The following is a 15,880-nucleotide window of genomic DNA, read 5'->3' on the forward strand; positions in this document are numbered from 1 at the left end:
TCAGCTTTAAGAACCTACTCTGTTCAGCCCGAGCTAAACAAGCAGGGATTATTTCGTTTTATTTTATAGATGGGGATCTGAAGCCTAGATAATGAATTGTGTTTAGGGTCACACAGTGAGTGGAGGCTGACACATCAAGGCGATGCTCTGCTCTCCCGGCTTGTGCCAAGTCCGGTGCCTCTTAAGCGAACCCGATGTGGAAACAGCTGACCTTGCAATGCTATAAAATGCGATAACTTTTGCCAGGATATTTTGTAGAGGCTATAATGATATGTATAAGTTGGTGGTGAGAAGGAGGTGACGGTTGGCGACAACGTTTATTGGAAACGAGAGTACATATTTAGATAGCGGATCTCACGGGATGTGAATGTTTGAAGATCGTTCATAGGCTGTAGAGAAAGATAAATGGGAAAGGTTACTAGAGTCTGTAGAGTCGGTCTAGCAATGCTCTAAAAGTTTGGGCTGGAGGAAGGGGGGCTGAAGTTTTGTTCAATTGGAGTGAGAGACCAGGTAACTATGAAAGATGCATTTACCCGGGAATGACTGCCGTAGTGGGTACAAGTGTGGTTCCCGGAAGGCTCTGGTTTCTGGGAGGGGCCGGACTGTAACGGAGTCGGCGGAGGTCTATGAGTCCTAACATTACATAGACCTCTGGAAGCGCTCTGGGTGGTCTTTGGGTAGACACTGCTGGGATGTGGGGAAGCCGCTCCGTGGGTGGCGGTTAGGGGGATGGGCCGCTCCTCCGACGAAGTGACTTCGCAGCTGGAAGCCAATACTGCTGAAGCGAACACATCCCTCCGCCCTCTGCCCCTTCCCCGTGGCGTGGTCCATGGACCCAGCCCTACTGGCGCGTCACCAGAGCTCTCGCGCAGGCGTCTTTAACTCCTAGCGCCTCCGCCCCTTAGAAACCCTCCCGCATCTTGGGGCAGCAGCAATAGCCAATGAGAGAAGAGCGGTGGACACGAGGGCCAATAGCTGGTGGCGACAGTGCAGAGTGTGGTTGCCAGGGGGCGGGGCCCGGATGCCTGCCAGGCTTGCCACCCTAGCAGCGGAGTCGGGGATTGTGGACGTGGTCGCCACTTCCTGAGCTGCGGGGATGGAGGCGTCGCGCTGCCGACTCGGACCCCGCGGGGACAGGTCCGAGAGGGGTGGTAGCTGGTTTCGTCTCGAGCGGGGCGGAAGAATGGAGTGAGACTGTGGCGCTCCTCTCTGGGAGCTCTGAAGAGAGAAGGCGGTGGGCTTGGGTTGGGGAGGTAGGGACAGATTTGGCGGCAGGAGGCGAATCCCCTATCCCCTACTCGACGGTGGAGGATCCCCTTTTTATCGGTGGGCGGTAGGAGGCAGCGGTTCTGCAGCCGGTACTGAGAGCAAAGACTTTGTGTTCTGGTCCCTGCTTGGGAAACTCTTGGAGTTTTGGTTACGAGCTCGCCTTGCTCTCTGTGGGCCTCGCTTACTCAAAATGTTCGGTATTGCTTCTCACGCACTGCCGAGCAGTGTCATCATAATTGAAGTGGATGAAGTCTTTTCTCGGGGTGTCGCAGGGGAAGGCTGTGGGTGATATTTAATCATTTGCTCTAATGCCATTGTTTTTGGCAGGCGGTGCTGAATTCTAGAACAGAGTCCGAGAACTGAAAGTGCAAAACTGTTCTTTAGCTTCTATCTATCTGCTTTACAGTAATTCTTATTTAGGATTGTTCGTCTTATTTGTCATCTACCATACCCCTTGTTTGTGCTTCTTTTTCCCTGCGGTGCCCTTTTTTCCTGCCTCCGCCAGAGGGAGAGCCTGGGAAATACAACAATCTGAAATCTCAGTCTGTCAATTTCTTGTTTGCTAGGTTAATGAAAAGTTAACAGGGAGCGGCATGAAATCATTGGCTTCAAACTTTGGTATTGTCTGAGGATTGAAATCATACACGCCAACTGTATTCCCTGCTTTTTATTCCATTACCAAAGCAAATAAAGATGTAGCGTGTAATGATTTAGTCTGATGTTTAGATTAGTAGATATTTAAGCAATTCTAAATCATTTAAAAAGTCACGAAGGAGGCGTTGGGGATAGAGAACGCCCATTTTCCTCTTTTATCTTTTTATTTACGTGATAGCTGCTCTCTGAGAAATTTCTTTGCTACGCTTTCTTTTTTTCAAGATGAGAGAAAAATAACCCACGTTTTCCGACGTAAATATGGAAGTGCTAGGAGGAGGTAGAGCTAAAAATCAGCGTCTTCGTCGAATTCAGATGGTATTTGTTCACTTGTGGGCATTCAATAAATTAATCAAATGAATTTACGGAAGTAAATTTCATGGGTACCAGATGTTGATATATGACTCATGATTTTGGGGGGAAAAAAGGAATTGACTTAGAAACCGAGACCATGAGGCAAAATGGTTTTTAATTTATTGGACCTGAAGTTTAAAGGGATAATTTTAAAGTTTCCCTCCTTTTTCTTCCCAAAGAAAACAGCTCTTTAATTTAAAAGCAGACATCAAAGGAGAGTGAGTCACCAAATGTGTCTCCTGCCCTAGGTAATTTTAAGTGCAGTTTCTATCACTACTTAACTCAGTTGTTGCTGAGAGGGAGTGGAACATCTCTTCTATTTTGGCTTCAGGTTGTGTGTTTAATGGTTTCAATGAGTTTTTGGTATTAACACATTTCAGTGTGAAGTATAACATCTGACTTTTAAGTTTCCTGTGTTTTTTTTTCTTTGAATTATGTGACTGTTTTCCCATGAAACAGATTTCTTTTTTTTTTTTCTAATTTTTTTTAATGTTCATTTATTTTTGAAAAGAGAGAGAGACACACAGTGTGAGCAGGGGAGGAGCAGAGAGACAGGGAGACACAGAATCTGAAGCACGCTCCAGGCTCCAAGCTGTTAGCACAGAGCCCAATGCAGGGCTGGAACCCACGAGCTGTGAGATCATGACCTGAGCTGAAGTTGGATGCCCAACTAACCAAGCCACCCAGGCCCCCCCCTCTTTTATTTTTAAAATTTTTTAAAGATTTCTTTTCAACAAAATGGAAAAATTACTAACCCCAGATATTTCCTATTTCTGAAATATTTAGTGAAAATTGGAGATGGAATTTGAAACAACACTCAGGACCTTTGGTGAAGCTAGGCATTTTATAGTCTAGATTCCTTGGAGATGCTTGTGGTTGGTTGGTGCTAGAACTTGAGCTCTTTCTGGCCATTTATTCCTGATATATAATTGAAGGTATGGCGAGAGATTTCTTGGTGTGATGTGACCTTGCTGCCCTGTTGATTTAGAAAGTCATCTGTGGTTTATCCACACGCCATGCTTTCTCTTTAGAAATATGAACAGTAGTAGCTGGAGGTTATGTATCATCCAGGCTTGGTATCCTCTCTCATGTTCTTTCTTTTTTAAATGTTTCATCGGATCAACTACTTGTTGACAAATAAAGAGACTTACTCAGGGCTTGAAGATACTCAGATTATCTAATACAGGACTGCAGTATATGTTTGGTAAATATTAAAAGCTCCCAATATCAATCATGAATGTATTTTTCCAAATGTGAAAGCTAAATACAGACTTAGAAAGGAGAGAATAATCCCTGCAGTAAATTCTCTTTTTTCTAAGATCCTTCTGTTCCAAGCAGACAATTCAGACAGTTTTTGGAATAGTTTTTATTTCTGATTTCTCTTATTTTTTCCTATGGAAACTCTGCTGTTTTCCCTGCGTTTGTGCCTGTTGAAAGAAAATGGTAACGTTTCTGCTTACTAAGGGGAAAAGTATGCTTGAAATTACTCAGAGGAGGAGTTGAAGTTGCTTGCTTGAGGATTTTAGGACTAGAAGGGGACTTGATAATTCCCCTAGATCTCCTGTTTGAGAATAGTGGAATTATTATGGCTTCTTTAAAACTAGAATTTCTTGCAGTCTGCTTTTACTTTATTTTCTCTGAATCAATTCACTAGAAATAAGCTCTTTGTTCTACTGAATCTGTTCTGCCTCATCAGACATCCTTACTGTTAGTAATAATGAAAGCTGCAAAATTTTCCTGGCCTGGTTACAACTTAAATCCACTTATGCTTGAGAAAAGACGCCCTATCCACATGCCGATTGATGTGCTGTCTTTATTCACTTACTTTAATACCTGGTATGAGGCTTGATAATGAAGATTGCCATGTCTGTCTCTGCCTTAGAACTTCTGTGAAAACAGGAATGATTAGCATTGTGTCATATGCGTCACCAGAACCCCCTGGAAGACCACAGTTCTGAAGAGGGTTAGAGTAATGCTTTTATTTTTTATAAGATGGCATTTGCTGTTTGACCGCATGGTATTGTGGGAGGCACTGGAAACTTCCTCTGTGTTCCTGAGTTCTAATCCCAGCCTTTTCCCTCTCTAGCAGTGTGATGTTGAGCCGCACATCTCCTTCTTTGGCTTCAGTTTTCTCCTCTGGAAAATGAGGGCTTCCTTGGATGCCCTAAGTGATTTATAACGAATTAATAAATAGCAAATATATATATATTTAACAGCACATGGCTCAAATTTCAAAAGGTGCAAAATGATTTTCAGTGAAAAATGTGTCTTTTCTTATTGTCTTCATGTCACCTAGTTCATTGATGGGCGTCTTATGGGACCTTTCAAAGATATTATATTAAAAAATCTTCAAATATTCTTTCCCCACTGCTAATACTGGATGATTTTGAGTTTTAGGGTAAAATATAATTAACTAAACTCAGATTTCTACTTTCATCATGGGCAAGATGTATTTTTAGAATATGAACTATAGCAGGGCACCTGGGTAGCTCAGTTGGTTAAGCATCTGATTCTTGATTTCAGCTCAGGTCATGATCTCACAGTTTGTGGGACTGAGCCCCGAGTTGGTGGAGCCTGCTTGGAATTCTCTCTCCCTCTCTCTCTGCCCCTCCCCTGCTTGCACACACACACACACACACACACACACACACACACACACACACTCTCTCTCTCTCTCTCTCTCTCTCTCTCAAAATAAATAAATGAAAACACTAAAATAAAATTTTAAAAAATGACCACATTAAAAAAAAAAGAATATGAACTATATAGTTACTGCAAGTTTTAATTTTTTTCCTGTAGTAATTAAAGTATGGAAAATAGAACTGTAAGAAGAAAACAAAGATTATTTTTCAGTCTTCAGGAAGAATAAATCATTGCTATTCAGCTTTTCAGGAAGAAACTTCAATAAATCTGCAGTTTACCTTTGATTTTAGGTTTTAGAATGAAACAAATTTAATAGAGGATTGACCTGTTTCCTTATTCTAACAGTTTAATTTTGTTACAGCAATGCCATATGAGCCAGAGACAAAGTAGAAAAGAGTGTTTTGGCTGAGTAAAGTTCTTAAGCTGTGCATTAAGGGAAGATCTGTCAAGATAAAATTATCAGTAATAAGGGCTTACATTTGGGTAGCTTTTGCAGCCTTCATAGTGTTTCACTCATTTGATCTCTTTTGAGCTTCATAGCCCTGAAGAAAGCAGGGCTGTCGTTATCTTCATTTTATAGATGGGGAAGTTTAGGCTCAGAAAGGATGTGATGTACCTAAGGTCACATGACCAGTAAATGATGTAGTCAAAGGTAAAATTCAGAAGTAAAATCCAGGCTTTTGATTTCTTCTTCTTTTTTTTTAATATTTTAATTTATTTTTGAGAGAGAGCAAGCATGGAAGGGACAGAGAGAGGGGGAGAAAGGATCAGAAGCAGGCTCTGTGCTGACAGCAGCAAGCCTGATGCAGGGCTGGAACCCATGAACTGTGAGATCATGACTTGAGCTGAAGTCAGCCACTCAATCTGAGCCACCCAGGTGCCCCTGAGGGAAGTCTCCTCTTCCCTCCCCACCCTCCATCCCCCACCACTTTTCAAAATATCTATTCCAGATATTCTGGATGCCATTTTTACATATAAATGATAACAACAGATACTGATTACATTCTGATTATTTTTAGGATGAATAGTTGAAATCAGATGTTTTAGTGAAGTACAAATGAGTATTAATTTCATCCATTGTAAAGGGAATAGAAATACTTCTTTGGTATTGTTAGACACACACACACACACACACACACACACACACACACACACGAATGCACTTTCATCTCTACCCAAGAAATAGAAGGGAAATAAGTAACATTCCTGAAGAGAGAAATGTAACCCCCGAGGAAAGGAGAATCAGGCAAAAGGTAGAATGAACTTAGATTCTGAGTAACATGCCTTTTTAAATCTAGAAAGAAGAAATGAAGTTTTTTGACTTCTGAATCAAATTATGCATTTAAAATAACCTTTCTGATTGGTTCACTCGAAAGAATGTTGTTGCTTTTGTTCTGTGGAACATGCAAACAGAGAGGGTTCATTCTGAAGTAATTTTCCTTGCTGCATTATTTGGAGACAAACTGATGATTTAATCAGCTGCCAACTTTTCCTTCTCGTTGCCTCTATCCCCAAACAATTCCCCCTTCTTTCTGAAGGAAAGAAATGGGCCCCACTCAATGGGCCTCTTAGGAAATGGATTTTCATTCCCTAGGTTCAATTAAGTTAGTTCCAGATTGTGGCAGTCATTCAAGTAGAAGACAGCTGAGACTAGAATACTAACATTCGTCCTCAGAGGAGGAAGGATAGCTTTCAAAGGAGTCTTTTCTAGCAGTTCTAATTTGACCTTTACATACCTTTCCCCGGAAGCAATGTTTTGTTAGAGCCAGAGATATTCTTGGTGTCTCAGTACATGTGAAAATATGGCCTTCCAATATTAACATTTGGGATTTGGACAAGGCGAATCTATTTGTCAGTTGACTTAGAGAAAATTACTTTATTGATAGCTCTTGCCCCAACTACCTGTCACCGTAATCAGTTCAGACCGTGAAATCTGATGACTCTTTTTCACTTGTATATACTATAATCCATTCCTCCCATGGGTTTCTTCAGCGTGCATACACTGGGTTGGAAATTCTGCTACCTAACAATTCAAATGAACTGGCATTTTGACTGAAAAGATTCTTGGCAGACTTATTGAAATACCATGGTAGTGAAATTCCAGACTCTGCTGACCGTTTGAGTGTATGTGGCCGGGGTGTGGGTTAGCATGCTGAGTTGTTCCACTTTTTAACCATTTTGAATAATACTGCTATGAACATTAGCGTCCAAGTCTTTGTGTGGACATATATTTTTATTTCTTCTGCATATATACCTAAGTCGAGTTATTGGGTTATATGGTAACTCTATGTTCTATAACTTGAGGGGCTATCAGACTTGTTTTCCCAAAAGGCTGCAAGATTTTACATTCCTACCAGCAGTGTGTTAGGGTTCCAATGTCTCTATATCCTCAGCATTACTTGTTATTGCTATCTTTTTGATTATAGCTATCCTAGTGGATGTGAAGTAGCATCTCATTGTGCTTTTTTGGATTTGCATTTCTCTAATGATGAATAATGTTGAGCATTTTTTCGTGTGCTTATTGGTCATTCCTATATTTTTAGAGAAATATCTGTTCATTTACTTTGTAAACTTTTAAATTGGGTTGTCTTTTTATTACTTAGTTGTAAGAGTTCTTTATATGTATTCTGGATGTGATTCCCTATCAAATAAATGATTTACAGATATTACCTCTTGGTCAGTGGATTGCCTTTTCACTTTCTTTTTTAAAACAATTTTTTAGGGGCGCCTGGGTGGCTCAGTCAGTTAAGCATCTGACTTCGGCCCAGGTCGTGGTGTCACAGTTCGTGAGTTCAAGCCCCGCATCAGGCTCTGTGCTGACAGCTCGGAGCCTGGATCCTGCTTTAGATTCTCATTCTCCCTCTTTCTCTGCCCCTCCCCCACTCATGCTCTGTCTCTCTCTCTCTCTCTCTGTCTGTCTCTCTCCCTCCCTCAGAAATAAAAGATTTTTAAAAAATTTAAATAACTGCTTCCAGCTTTTCTGATATAGAATAATGATCTCAGACTGAGTAATCTTGGTCTGCTATGTGCTAGACATATTGTCCCATTTAAGCACATAACTAAGAGGAAATTTAAATGAGAGAACCAAAGAATAGAGCAGAAGTCTTTATCATCTCTGGTAATGTGTAAAGCCAATAGGGTAGGTACTATTTTATTAAGTCTGTGAAAAGTTCATACACAGTTTTAAACTAAAAATAAAGGTTTTTTTTTCATTAAAAATGATTTTAAGTTTACAGTAACTTCTGTTCAGAATATTTCTCATGGTTAGGCAGAGTAACTTAGCGATCCTTTCTCAGTTTCTTAATTATTTTCCATAGCCATACAACTCTAAAATGGGGACAGTAGTATCTAATTTTTACCTACTTTGGAAAGTCCAAAAGTAAGAGATAATGAATTAGAATATTTCTTTAAGGCATACTTAAAAGGAGTTTTTTCATCTAACTTTAAAATTAATTTATTTATAAACATCTGTTTCACGCCTTCCATGTTCTAGACATCATGTGCCATTGCCAATGTTGAGTAATGTTAGAAAGTACTGGTGTTCATTAAGTTTCTTTTGTAATTTTGCTTTTCTTTTGAGTGTTCGAAGTGGTCTCTCAAAAGTCATAAAAGAAATTACTGTGGGTGTCACTTAGCTTAGCAGAGGCACTGTTTTGGCAGTTGCTCTGTTGTGGTGAAAACAAGAGAATTCCCAGGGAAGTGTAGAGTGCGTCTCCTGACAGCACAGCCATAGCATAAACACCCTATAATTGACACTGATGTGGATAAATTTAGCTTCAGTACTCACAAGCTTGCACTTGAACCAGAAGTATGCACACATTCCCTTAACAGATCTCTCCTAAAAGCGTCAACTGTATTGCTAACACAGCACGGTGCTCCTGTGGTTGTTCTGGGGGTTCATGTTGCTAACTGGGATAATGGCATCAGTTTTGATTTCTAGTTGAAAAATAATCAACAAAAATTCTCAAGGTCATGAGTTCAAGTCCCACATTGGGCATAGAGCTTACTTAAAAAAAAAATTAGGGCTGACTGGCTGGCTCAGTCAGTAAAGCATGCAACTCTTTTTTTTTTTTAATTTTTTTTTCAACATTTATTTATTTTTGGGACAGAGAGAGACAGAGCATGAACAGGGGAGGGGCAGAGAGAGAGGGAGACACAGAATCGGAAACAGGCTCCAGGCTCTGAGCCATCAGCCCAGAGCCCGACGCGGGGCTCGAACTCACCGACAGCGAGATCATGACCTGGCTGAAGTCGGACGCTTAACCGACTGCGCCACCCAGGCGCCCCAGCATGCAACTCTTTATCTTGGGGTTGTGAATTTAAGACCCACATTGAATGTAGAGATTACTTAAAAAATAAAAATAAATAACATTTACAGTCTTTTTTTTTTCATTTTAAAATGCAGCCATTTAAGAGCCTTCAAGCATATTTTGAGTGAACACATGTAGCAATTAGTGGAGATCAGACCAGTGTGCTTATAATTGAGACATGGGGTTGAGTAATACATAGCAGAACATTGCTGGATCCTATATTAATTTCAACCATTTATAGTTTCAAATTGTTTTATTCTTAGTTACACCTAATGAGCTAAGAAGTTGACTTAATAGGGTTACCTCGGTGGCTCAGTCAGGTTGTGATCTCACCATTTGTGAGTTCAAGCCCTGCGTCAGGCTCTCTGCTGTTAGTACAGAACTTGCTTCAGATCCTGTGTCCGCCTCTTTCTCTGCATCTTCCTCGCTTGTGCATACACGTGCTCTCTCAAAAGTAAATAAACATTAAAAAAAAAAAGTTGACTTAATATATATTTTTAAAATGCCTTTACATGGTACTGTTACAGAAAAATTCAGCTTTTTCCTTTCCAGGTAGGGGAAAACCCAGTCCTTTCCTACTGTGTGTTTCTTCCCTGTTGTGTCTCCTCAGCTACTCACACAGAACACTTCTGACATTTCTGATCCCCAAATGTGGGGGGTTTTGTCCGTACAACAAGCAATTTCCCTGTGATACCAGGTGGGTTCCCTACAATTCAACTAAATTCTGACACTGTCTACCCAAGGTAGTGTCTGCTCCCACAGATTTAAGGGCTGGGTCCCACAAGACTGTCCCCCCCACCCCTAGTTTCAGATGTCATTCACAAGCCCCGGTTATCACCTGTGCTTCTGACCAACTGGCTGTAGACTGTATGTTCCAAAGACCTCTTCCTTGGGTTCAATTAATTTTCTAGAACAGCTCACAGAACTCAGGGAAACACTTAACATTTACCGGCTTATTAAAGGATATGATAAAGGATGTGGAAGAACAGCCAGATCAAGAGATACGTAGGGCAAGGCCTGGGAGGGTCCCAAGCGCAGGAACTTCTGTCCCCATGGAGTTGGGGTATATCACCCTCCCAGTGTGGATGTGTTTGCCAACCTGGAAGCTCTCCAAACTCTCTACTTGTGGAATTTAATGGAGGCTTCATCAGATAGGCATTATCAGTCATGAATTCCATTCTCAGCCTTCCTCTTCAAGAGAATGAGTAGCCGAGCTGAAAATTTCAAGCTTCTTATCAGGGCTTGATCTTTCCAAGCTTCTTACCAGGTGATCTGCCCTTCACAGGTACAAAATTCAAAAGGAGGAAAAGAGCATATAATGAAAAGCAAGAATACTTCCCATCCCCTACCTATTTAGTTTTCCTCCCTGAAGGCAACACCGAAACCAGCTTACTGTGTATCCTTCCACAGATATTTTCTGCATTTCAGATGAAATATCTGTATATATATTTTTCTTTCATAAATGATGGTAAATACTCCCCAATTTTCTGCACTTTGCCTTTTTCAATTAATAAAACATTCTTGGAAATTGTTCCAAGTTAGTATCCCTATGTTTCTATATATTTCCATATTTTATTTATATCAATGCTTTTTTTTTTTTTAAACAGCTGCATGGTATTGATTGTATGGATATGGTATACTTTATCTAATTAGTCCCTACAGATGAACATTATATTGTGCTATCTTTTGCTGTTACAAATAGTGCTGCAAAGTCATGTAAAGTTTATAATCATACTGGACAGTTGGCTAAAGTTGGGAAATAATAAGTTAATAAGGAGCATATATTTCCCTAAAGATGAGTTTCTCTAAGAGTATAAGTTGAATTCATTAGTGATCAGAAATTTTACATTTCATACCAACATATTTTTTAATATTTCAAAAACTAATGTTAGAACAAATATGTAATCATTATCCACAGCTGAGCTTATTTGTTGAGCTTATTTGTTAAAGAAATAATGGAACTGTGGGAGCTATTGGAAGGTTCAAGTGGGGGGAGGGAAAGAGTGGAACTTGTGTCTGTTACTTTTTTTTTCTTACTTCATTGACACTAGGGGCACCGGGGTAGCTCAGTCGTTGAGCGTCCGACTTTGGCTCAGGTCATGATCTCGTGGTCTGTGTGTTCGAGCCCCGCGTCGGGCTCTGTGCTGAGGCTCAGAGCCTGGAGCCTGCTTCAGATTCTGTGTCTCCCTCTCTCTCTGACCCTCCCCCATTCATGCTCTGTGTCTCTCTGTCTCAAAAATAAATAAACATTAAAAAAAATTACTTCATTGACACTATGATAATACCTTATGGAAGGTTCAGAGTAAAAATCACTGCTCCCTCTTTGATGCATTATATTAACAGAGGCCACACATTTTATTTGTAGCTGCTTGAATTTATTGAGTGCCCATTATTCTTTTATAAGTAGTAGGCCATTTTAACACAAAAATTTTCTTTAACATTTAATAATGTTAGTGTCACTAACTATATCTTTAACTCTTAACAAAACACATAGGCAAGTTAGAGATTCAGAAAATAATACAGATTTAATGCGTGCTTCCTATGTACCTGACACTATTCTAATCATTTTCTATTTATTATTTTGTCTAAATTTTATGTAGTCATATGAGATAAAAATTATTATTCTCCTTATGGTGTGCATGAGGTGGGCAGAGGTGAAATAACATCAGAGGTAGTAAGGAGCCATGATATTAAAAAGCCAGGGAATCTGGAGTCTGGATCCAGAGCCTGTCCTTAGTGTATTCTTCTGTAAAGCTGACTGACTTTACTTTCATTCTTAAATGTTTTATGAGATCGTTATTATTATCCCTTTTATTAGGGAAGGAAAATGTAGAAGAGTAAGATTGTTTGCTTCCATGTTTATGGAAGGCCTAAGGTTAGTGCTTTCAATTTAAGAGTATTGATAGGTGGGGCGCCTGGGTGGCTCAGTTAGTTGAGCATCTGGTTGAGCATCTGACTTCGACTCAGGTCATGATGTCACAGTTCTGAGTTCAAACCCCACGTTAGGCTCAGCTGACACCTCAGAGCCTGGGGCCTGCTTCGGATTCTGTGCCTCCCTGTCTCTTTGTGCCCCTTCTCTGCTCGTGCTCTGTCTCCTTGTATCTCAAAAATAAATAAATGTTCAAAAAAAAAAAAAAAAGAGTATTGATAGGTAAAGATCCTAGGGAGAAGATGATAGGTTTTTCCTCCTGGACTTTGAATAGCATAGCTGTTGAGCAATCACTGGTTTGACTATGGCTAAGACAGCAATTTATATGTTTAAACAGATTGTTCTTGTCCTTTCTGTTTATCTGTCAACTAAGAAGCTTTTTTATATTTACACTAACAAAACAATTCACAAGGAAGGGTGTGTGGCTTAAAAATATAATAGAATTGAGGTAGCAGGAAACAAGAAATGATCATTCGCTCTGCTCTGTAGAGAGGAATTGTTTTATGTTTCCATGACAGTTCCAGAAGGAACTTTCCAGGAGTCATGAGAATTATGGTCTGTGAATTTCACTGGTTTTTAAATTCAACTTTGGGATTCTTGTAAATATATTGCAGTCTTGAAATGCCCTTTCTCTTTGGTATTTTGTCATTTGATGTCCCATACAAAGGGGTAAAATTCAGTATGATGTTGATCATTGAAAGAATTGGTCAAGGGGCACCTGGGTGGCTCAGTCAGTTAAACGTCTGACTTTGGCTCAGGTCATGATCGCAGTGGTTGGTGAGTTCGAGCCCCACATTGGGCTCTGTGCTGGCATCTCAGAGCCTGGAGCCTTCAGATTCTATGTGTCTCCCCACCCTCCGTCCCTCTCTCTGCCCCTCCCCCGCGCTGTCTGTCTCTCAAAAATAAATAAACATAAAAATTAAAAAAAAAAAAAAAAGAAAGAAAGAATTGGTCAGGAAAAAAGAGAAGGAAGCCTCAAGAAACAAAGACCAGGCACTACATTTGAGGGAAAAAGGGATCTCTTCATTGGTGTTAGTAAAGGTCTGATATTTATTAAAGTAAATGTTTGCGGAGCAACTCTAGGGATGTGGGTAAAATGGGGACTTGGGGGTGGATACGGCAGCGGGGAGGGAATGCTTCCTTGTTCCCTTTTCATTGACTTTCCTAGTCCCTGATTCATCTACATCTTTTCAGAAGTTTATCAATTCACATCCATATTCACATTTAAAAATGTTTATCATGTGCATATAAAACAATGAAAATAACTTATATATAGTTCATTAAAATTATTCTGATTTCTCTGTTACAAATGCTGTGTATAATCTCACAGGTACACATGCCAAAATTCCTTGGCAGTGGGAAATAAGGAAGCGAAGGATGTCACAATATGACAAAGTATTATGACTCAGTGATTGGGAATAAATGTATTAAAATATCAGGTGCTTTCATTTGAAAGGCATATGGGAAATTTAGACTTTTCAAAGGAGTTCTAAAGGAAAAAAATTTTAGAGAGAATTGTATTTTGAAAGGGTCTAAAAATATGGAGTACAGGGGCGCCTGGGTGGCGCAGTCGGTTAAGCGTCCGACTTCAGCCAGGTCACGATCTCGCTGTCGGTGAGTTCGAGCCCCACATCAGGCTCTGGGCTGATGGCTCAGAGCCTGGAGCCTGTTTCCGATTCTGTGTCTCCCTCTCTCTCTGCCCCTCCCCCGTTCATGCTCTGTCTCTCTCTGTCCCCCCCCAAAAAAAAAAAAAAAAGTTGAAAAATAAAAATATGGAGTACAAAACCTTACTTTGCATTGGTTGATGGTATCATTGAAGGTAATGCCAAGAGGGTAAAAGGCAGTATCAATTCTCCTAAAGAAAATTACCTGTTTATGAATGTTTATATATATCCATATTTTTTTCTTAGATCTCAATTCTGTGTCCTTTCTAAAAGAAAGTTTGAATTAGAGATGGCAGTTGTAACTGACCTATCAATTTGTGTCAGATCCAGTTTTAGGTCTCCTAGTATTCTTGGTTACAAATAAAATGTAAAGTAAAATATTCTTTCATATAAGGGTTGAGAGCATAAGCTTTGGAACTAGGCTTCCTGGGTTTGGATCCTGGCACTCTCATTTACTGATTGTGGGACCACATAATTTAGCTGTGCCTCAGTTTCTCCAACTGTAAAATAAAGGTTGAATTACTTTTTGAAAGGTTGAATTACAACAAAATAGCCTATACTGAACTCAGATCTCAGATCTCTCAGAGCCAATTAAAAATCCCAGGAGAGTCTGATTACTTCAGCCTTTATCAGGTGTGTATTCCAGTCTGTCAGTTTATGGCCATGGAAACAGGCCTATACAGAATAATAAGCCGTATAAACATGTTCCAGACGTCCAGTCTTGTCAGAAATAGGGGATTATTTTGGGCAAGGCAGGAACTTAAAAGCACAGTATTGATACTATCATTTTTTTTAATTAATAGATTTTACTTTTTAGTGCAGTTTTATGTTTATAGAAAAATAAATGGAAGTACAGAGAGTTCCCATATAGCCCTTCACCCACTCACCCCATTTCCACTGTTATTAACATTTTGCATTAGTGTGATACATTTTTTATAATTGATGAGCCAATATTGATATGTTATTATTAACTAAAGTCTGTAGTTTACATTAGGGTTCACTCTTTGTATTGTGCATCCTGTGAGTTTTGACAAACGTATAATGGCATGTATCTACCATTACAGTATCATAAGAATAGTTTCACTGCCCTAAAAATCCTCTGTACTCTACTTATTCATCTCTCCACTGATCTTTTTGTTATTTATTTTATTTTTTAAAATTCAAGTATAGTTAACATACAGTGTTGTATTAGTTTCAGATATACAATATACTGATTCAACAATTCTATACATTTCTCAGTGCTCATCAAGATGTGTATACTTAATCTTATTTTTTTTCATCCATACCCCTACTCACCTCCCCTCTGGCAACCACCAGTTGGTTCTCTGCATTTAAGAGTCTGTTTTTTTTGTTTGTTTCTTTTGTTGTTGTTGTTGTTCATTTGTTTTGATTCTTAAATTCCACATAAGAATGGGATCATATGGTATTTGTCTTTCTCTGGCTGACTTCACTTAGCGTTATACCCTCTAGGTCTGTTTTTACTATCTCTGTAGTGTTGCCTTTTCCAGAATTTCATGTGGTTGGAATCATAAAGTATATACAGTTTTTTTTTAGATTGGTGTCTTTTAGCGGTGCCTGGGTGGCTCAGTTGGTTAAGCATCCGACTTCAGCTCAGGCATGATCTCACAGTTTGTGGGTTCGAACCCCGTGTTGGGCTCTGTGCTGACAGCTCAGAGCCTGGAGCCTGCTTTGGATTCTGTGTTTCCATCTCTCTCTACCCCTCCCCTGCTTGCTCTCTATCTCTCTGTGCCTCTCAAAAATAAAGAAATGTAATAACAAAAAAAATATTGGTGTCTTTCACTTATCACTAGACCTCCATGTCTTTTTTTTTCTGTGGCTTGATAGCTCATTTCCTTTTATCACTGAATAATAATCTGTTGTGTGGATATACCACAGTTTGTCCATTCACCTATTGAAGGACATCTTGGTTGCTTCCAGTTTTTGGCAATTATGAATAAAGCTACTGTAACCACAATGAAAATATTCATGTGCAAGTTTTTGTGTGGACAAAAGTTTACCACTCATTTGGGTAAATACTAAGAGCACAATTGCTGGATTGT

General features: G+C 39.7%; 1 protein-coding gene across 3 annotated transcripts in view; it reads left to right on the plus strand.

Annotated features, from left to right (window-relative positions):
• The first annotated feature begins 1,006 nt into the window (after positions 1-1,006).
• TULP3 (TUB like protein 3) overlaps positions 1,007-15,880 on the plus strand; it is a 65,377-nt gene continuing 50,503 nt past the window's right edge. For all 3 annotated transcript variants that reach the window (XM_047868062.1, XM_047868064.1, XM_047868063.1), the window contains exon 1: positions 1,007-1,137. In XM_047868062.1, coding sequence (XP_047724018.1) covers positions 1,097-1,137 — 41 coding nt within the window. In that variant the 5' untranslated portion in view covers positions 1,007-1,096. The remainder of the gene's footprint in view (positions 1,138-15,880) is intronic.

The sequence above is a fragment of the Prionailurus viverrinus genome, chromosome B4, assembly GCF_022837055.1.
Source record: "Prionailurus viverrinus isolate Anna chromosome B4, UM_Priviv_1.0, whole genome shotgun sequence".
Lineage (NCBI taxonomy): Eukaryota > Metazoa > Chordata > Mammalia > Carnivora > Felidae > Prionailurus > Prionailurus viverrinus.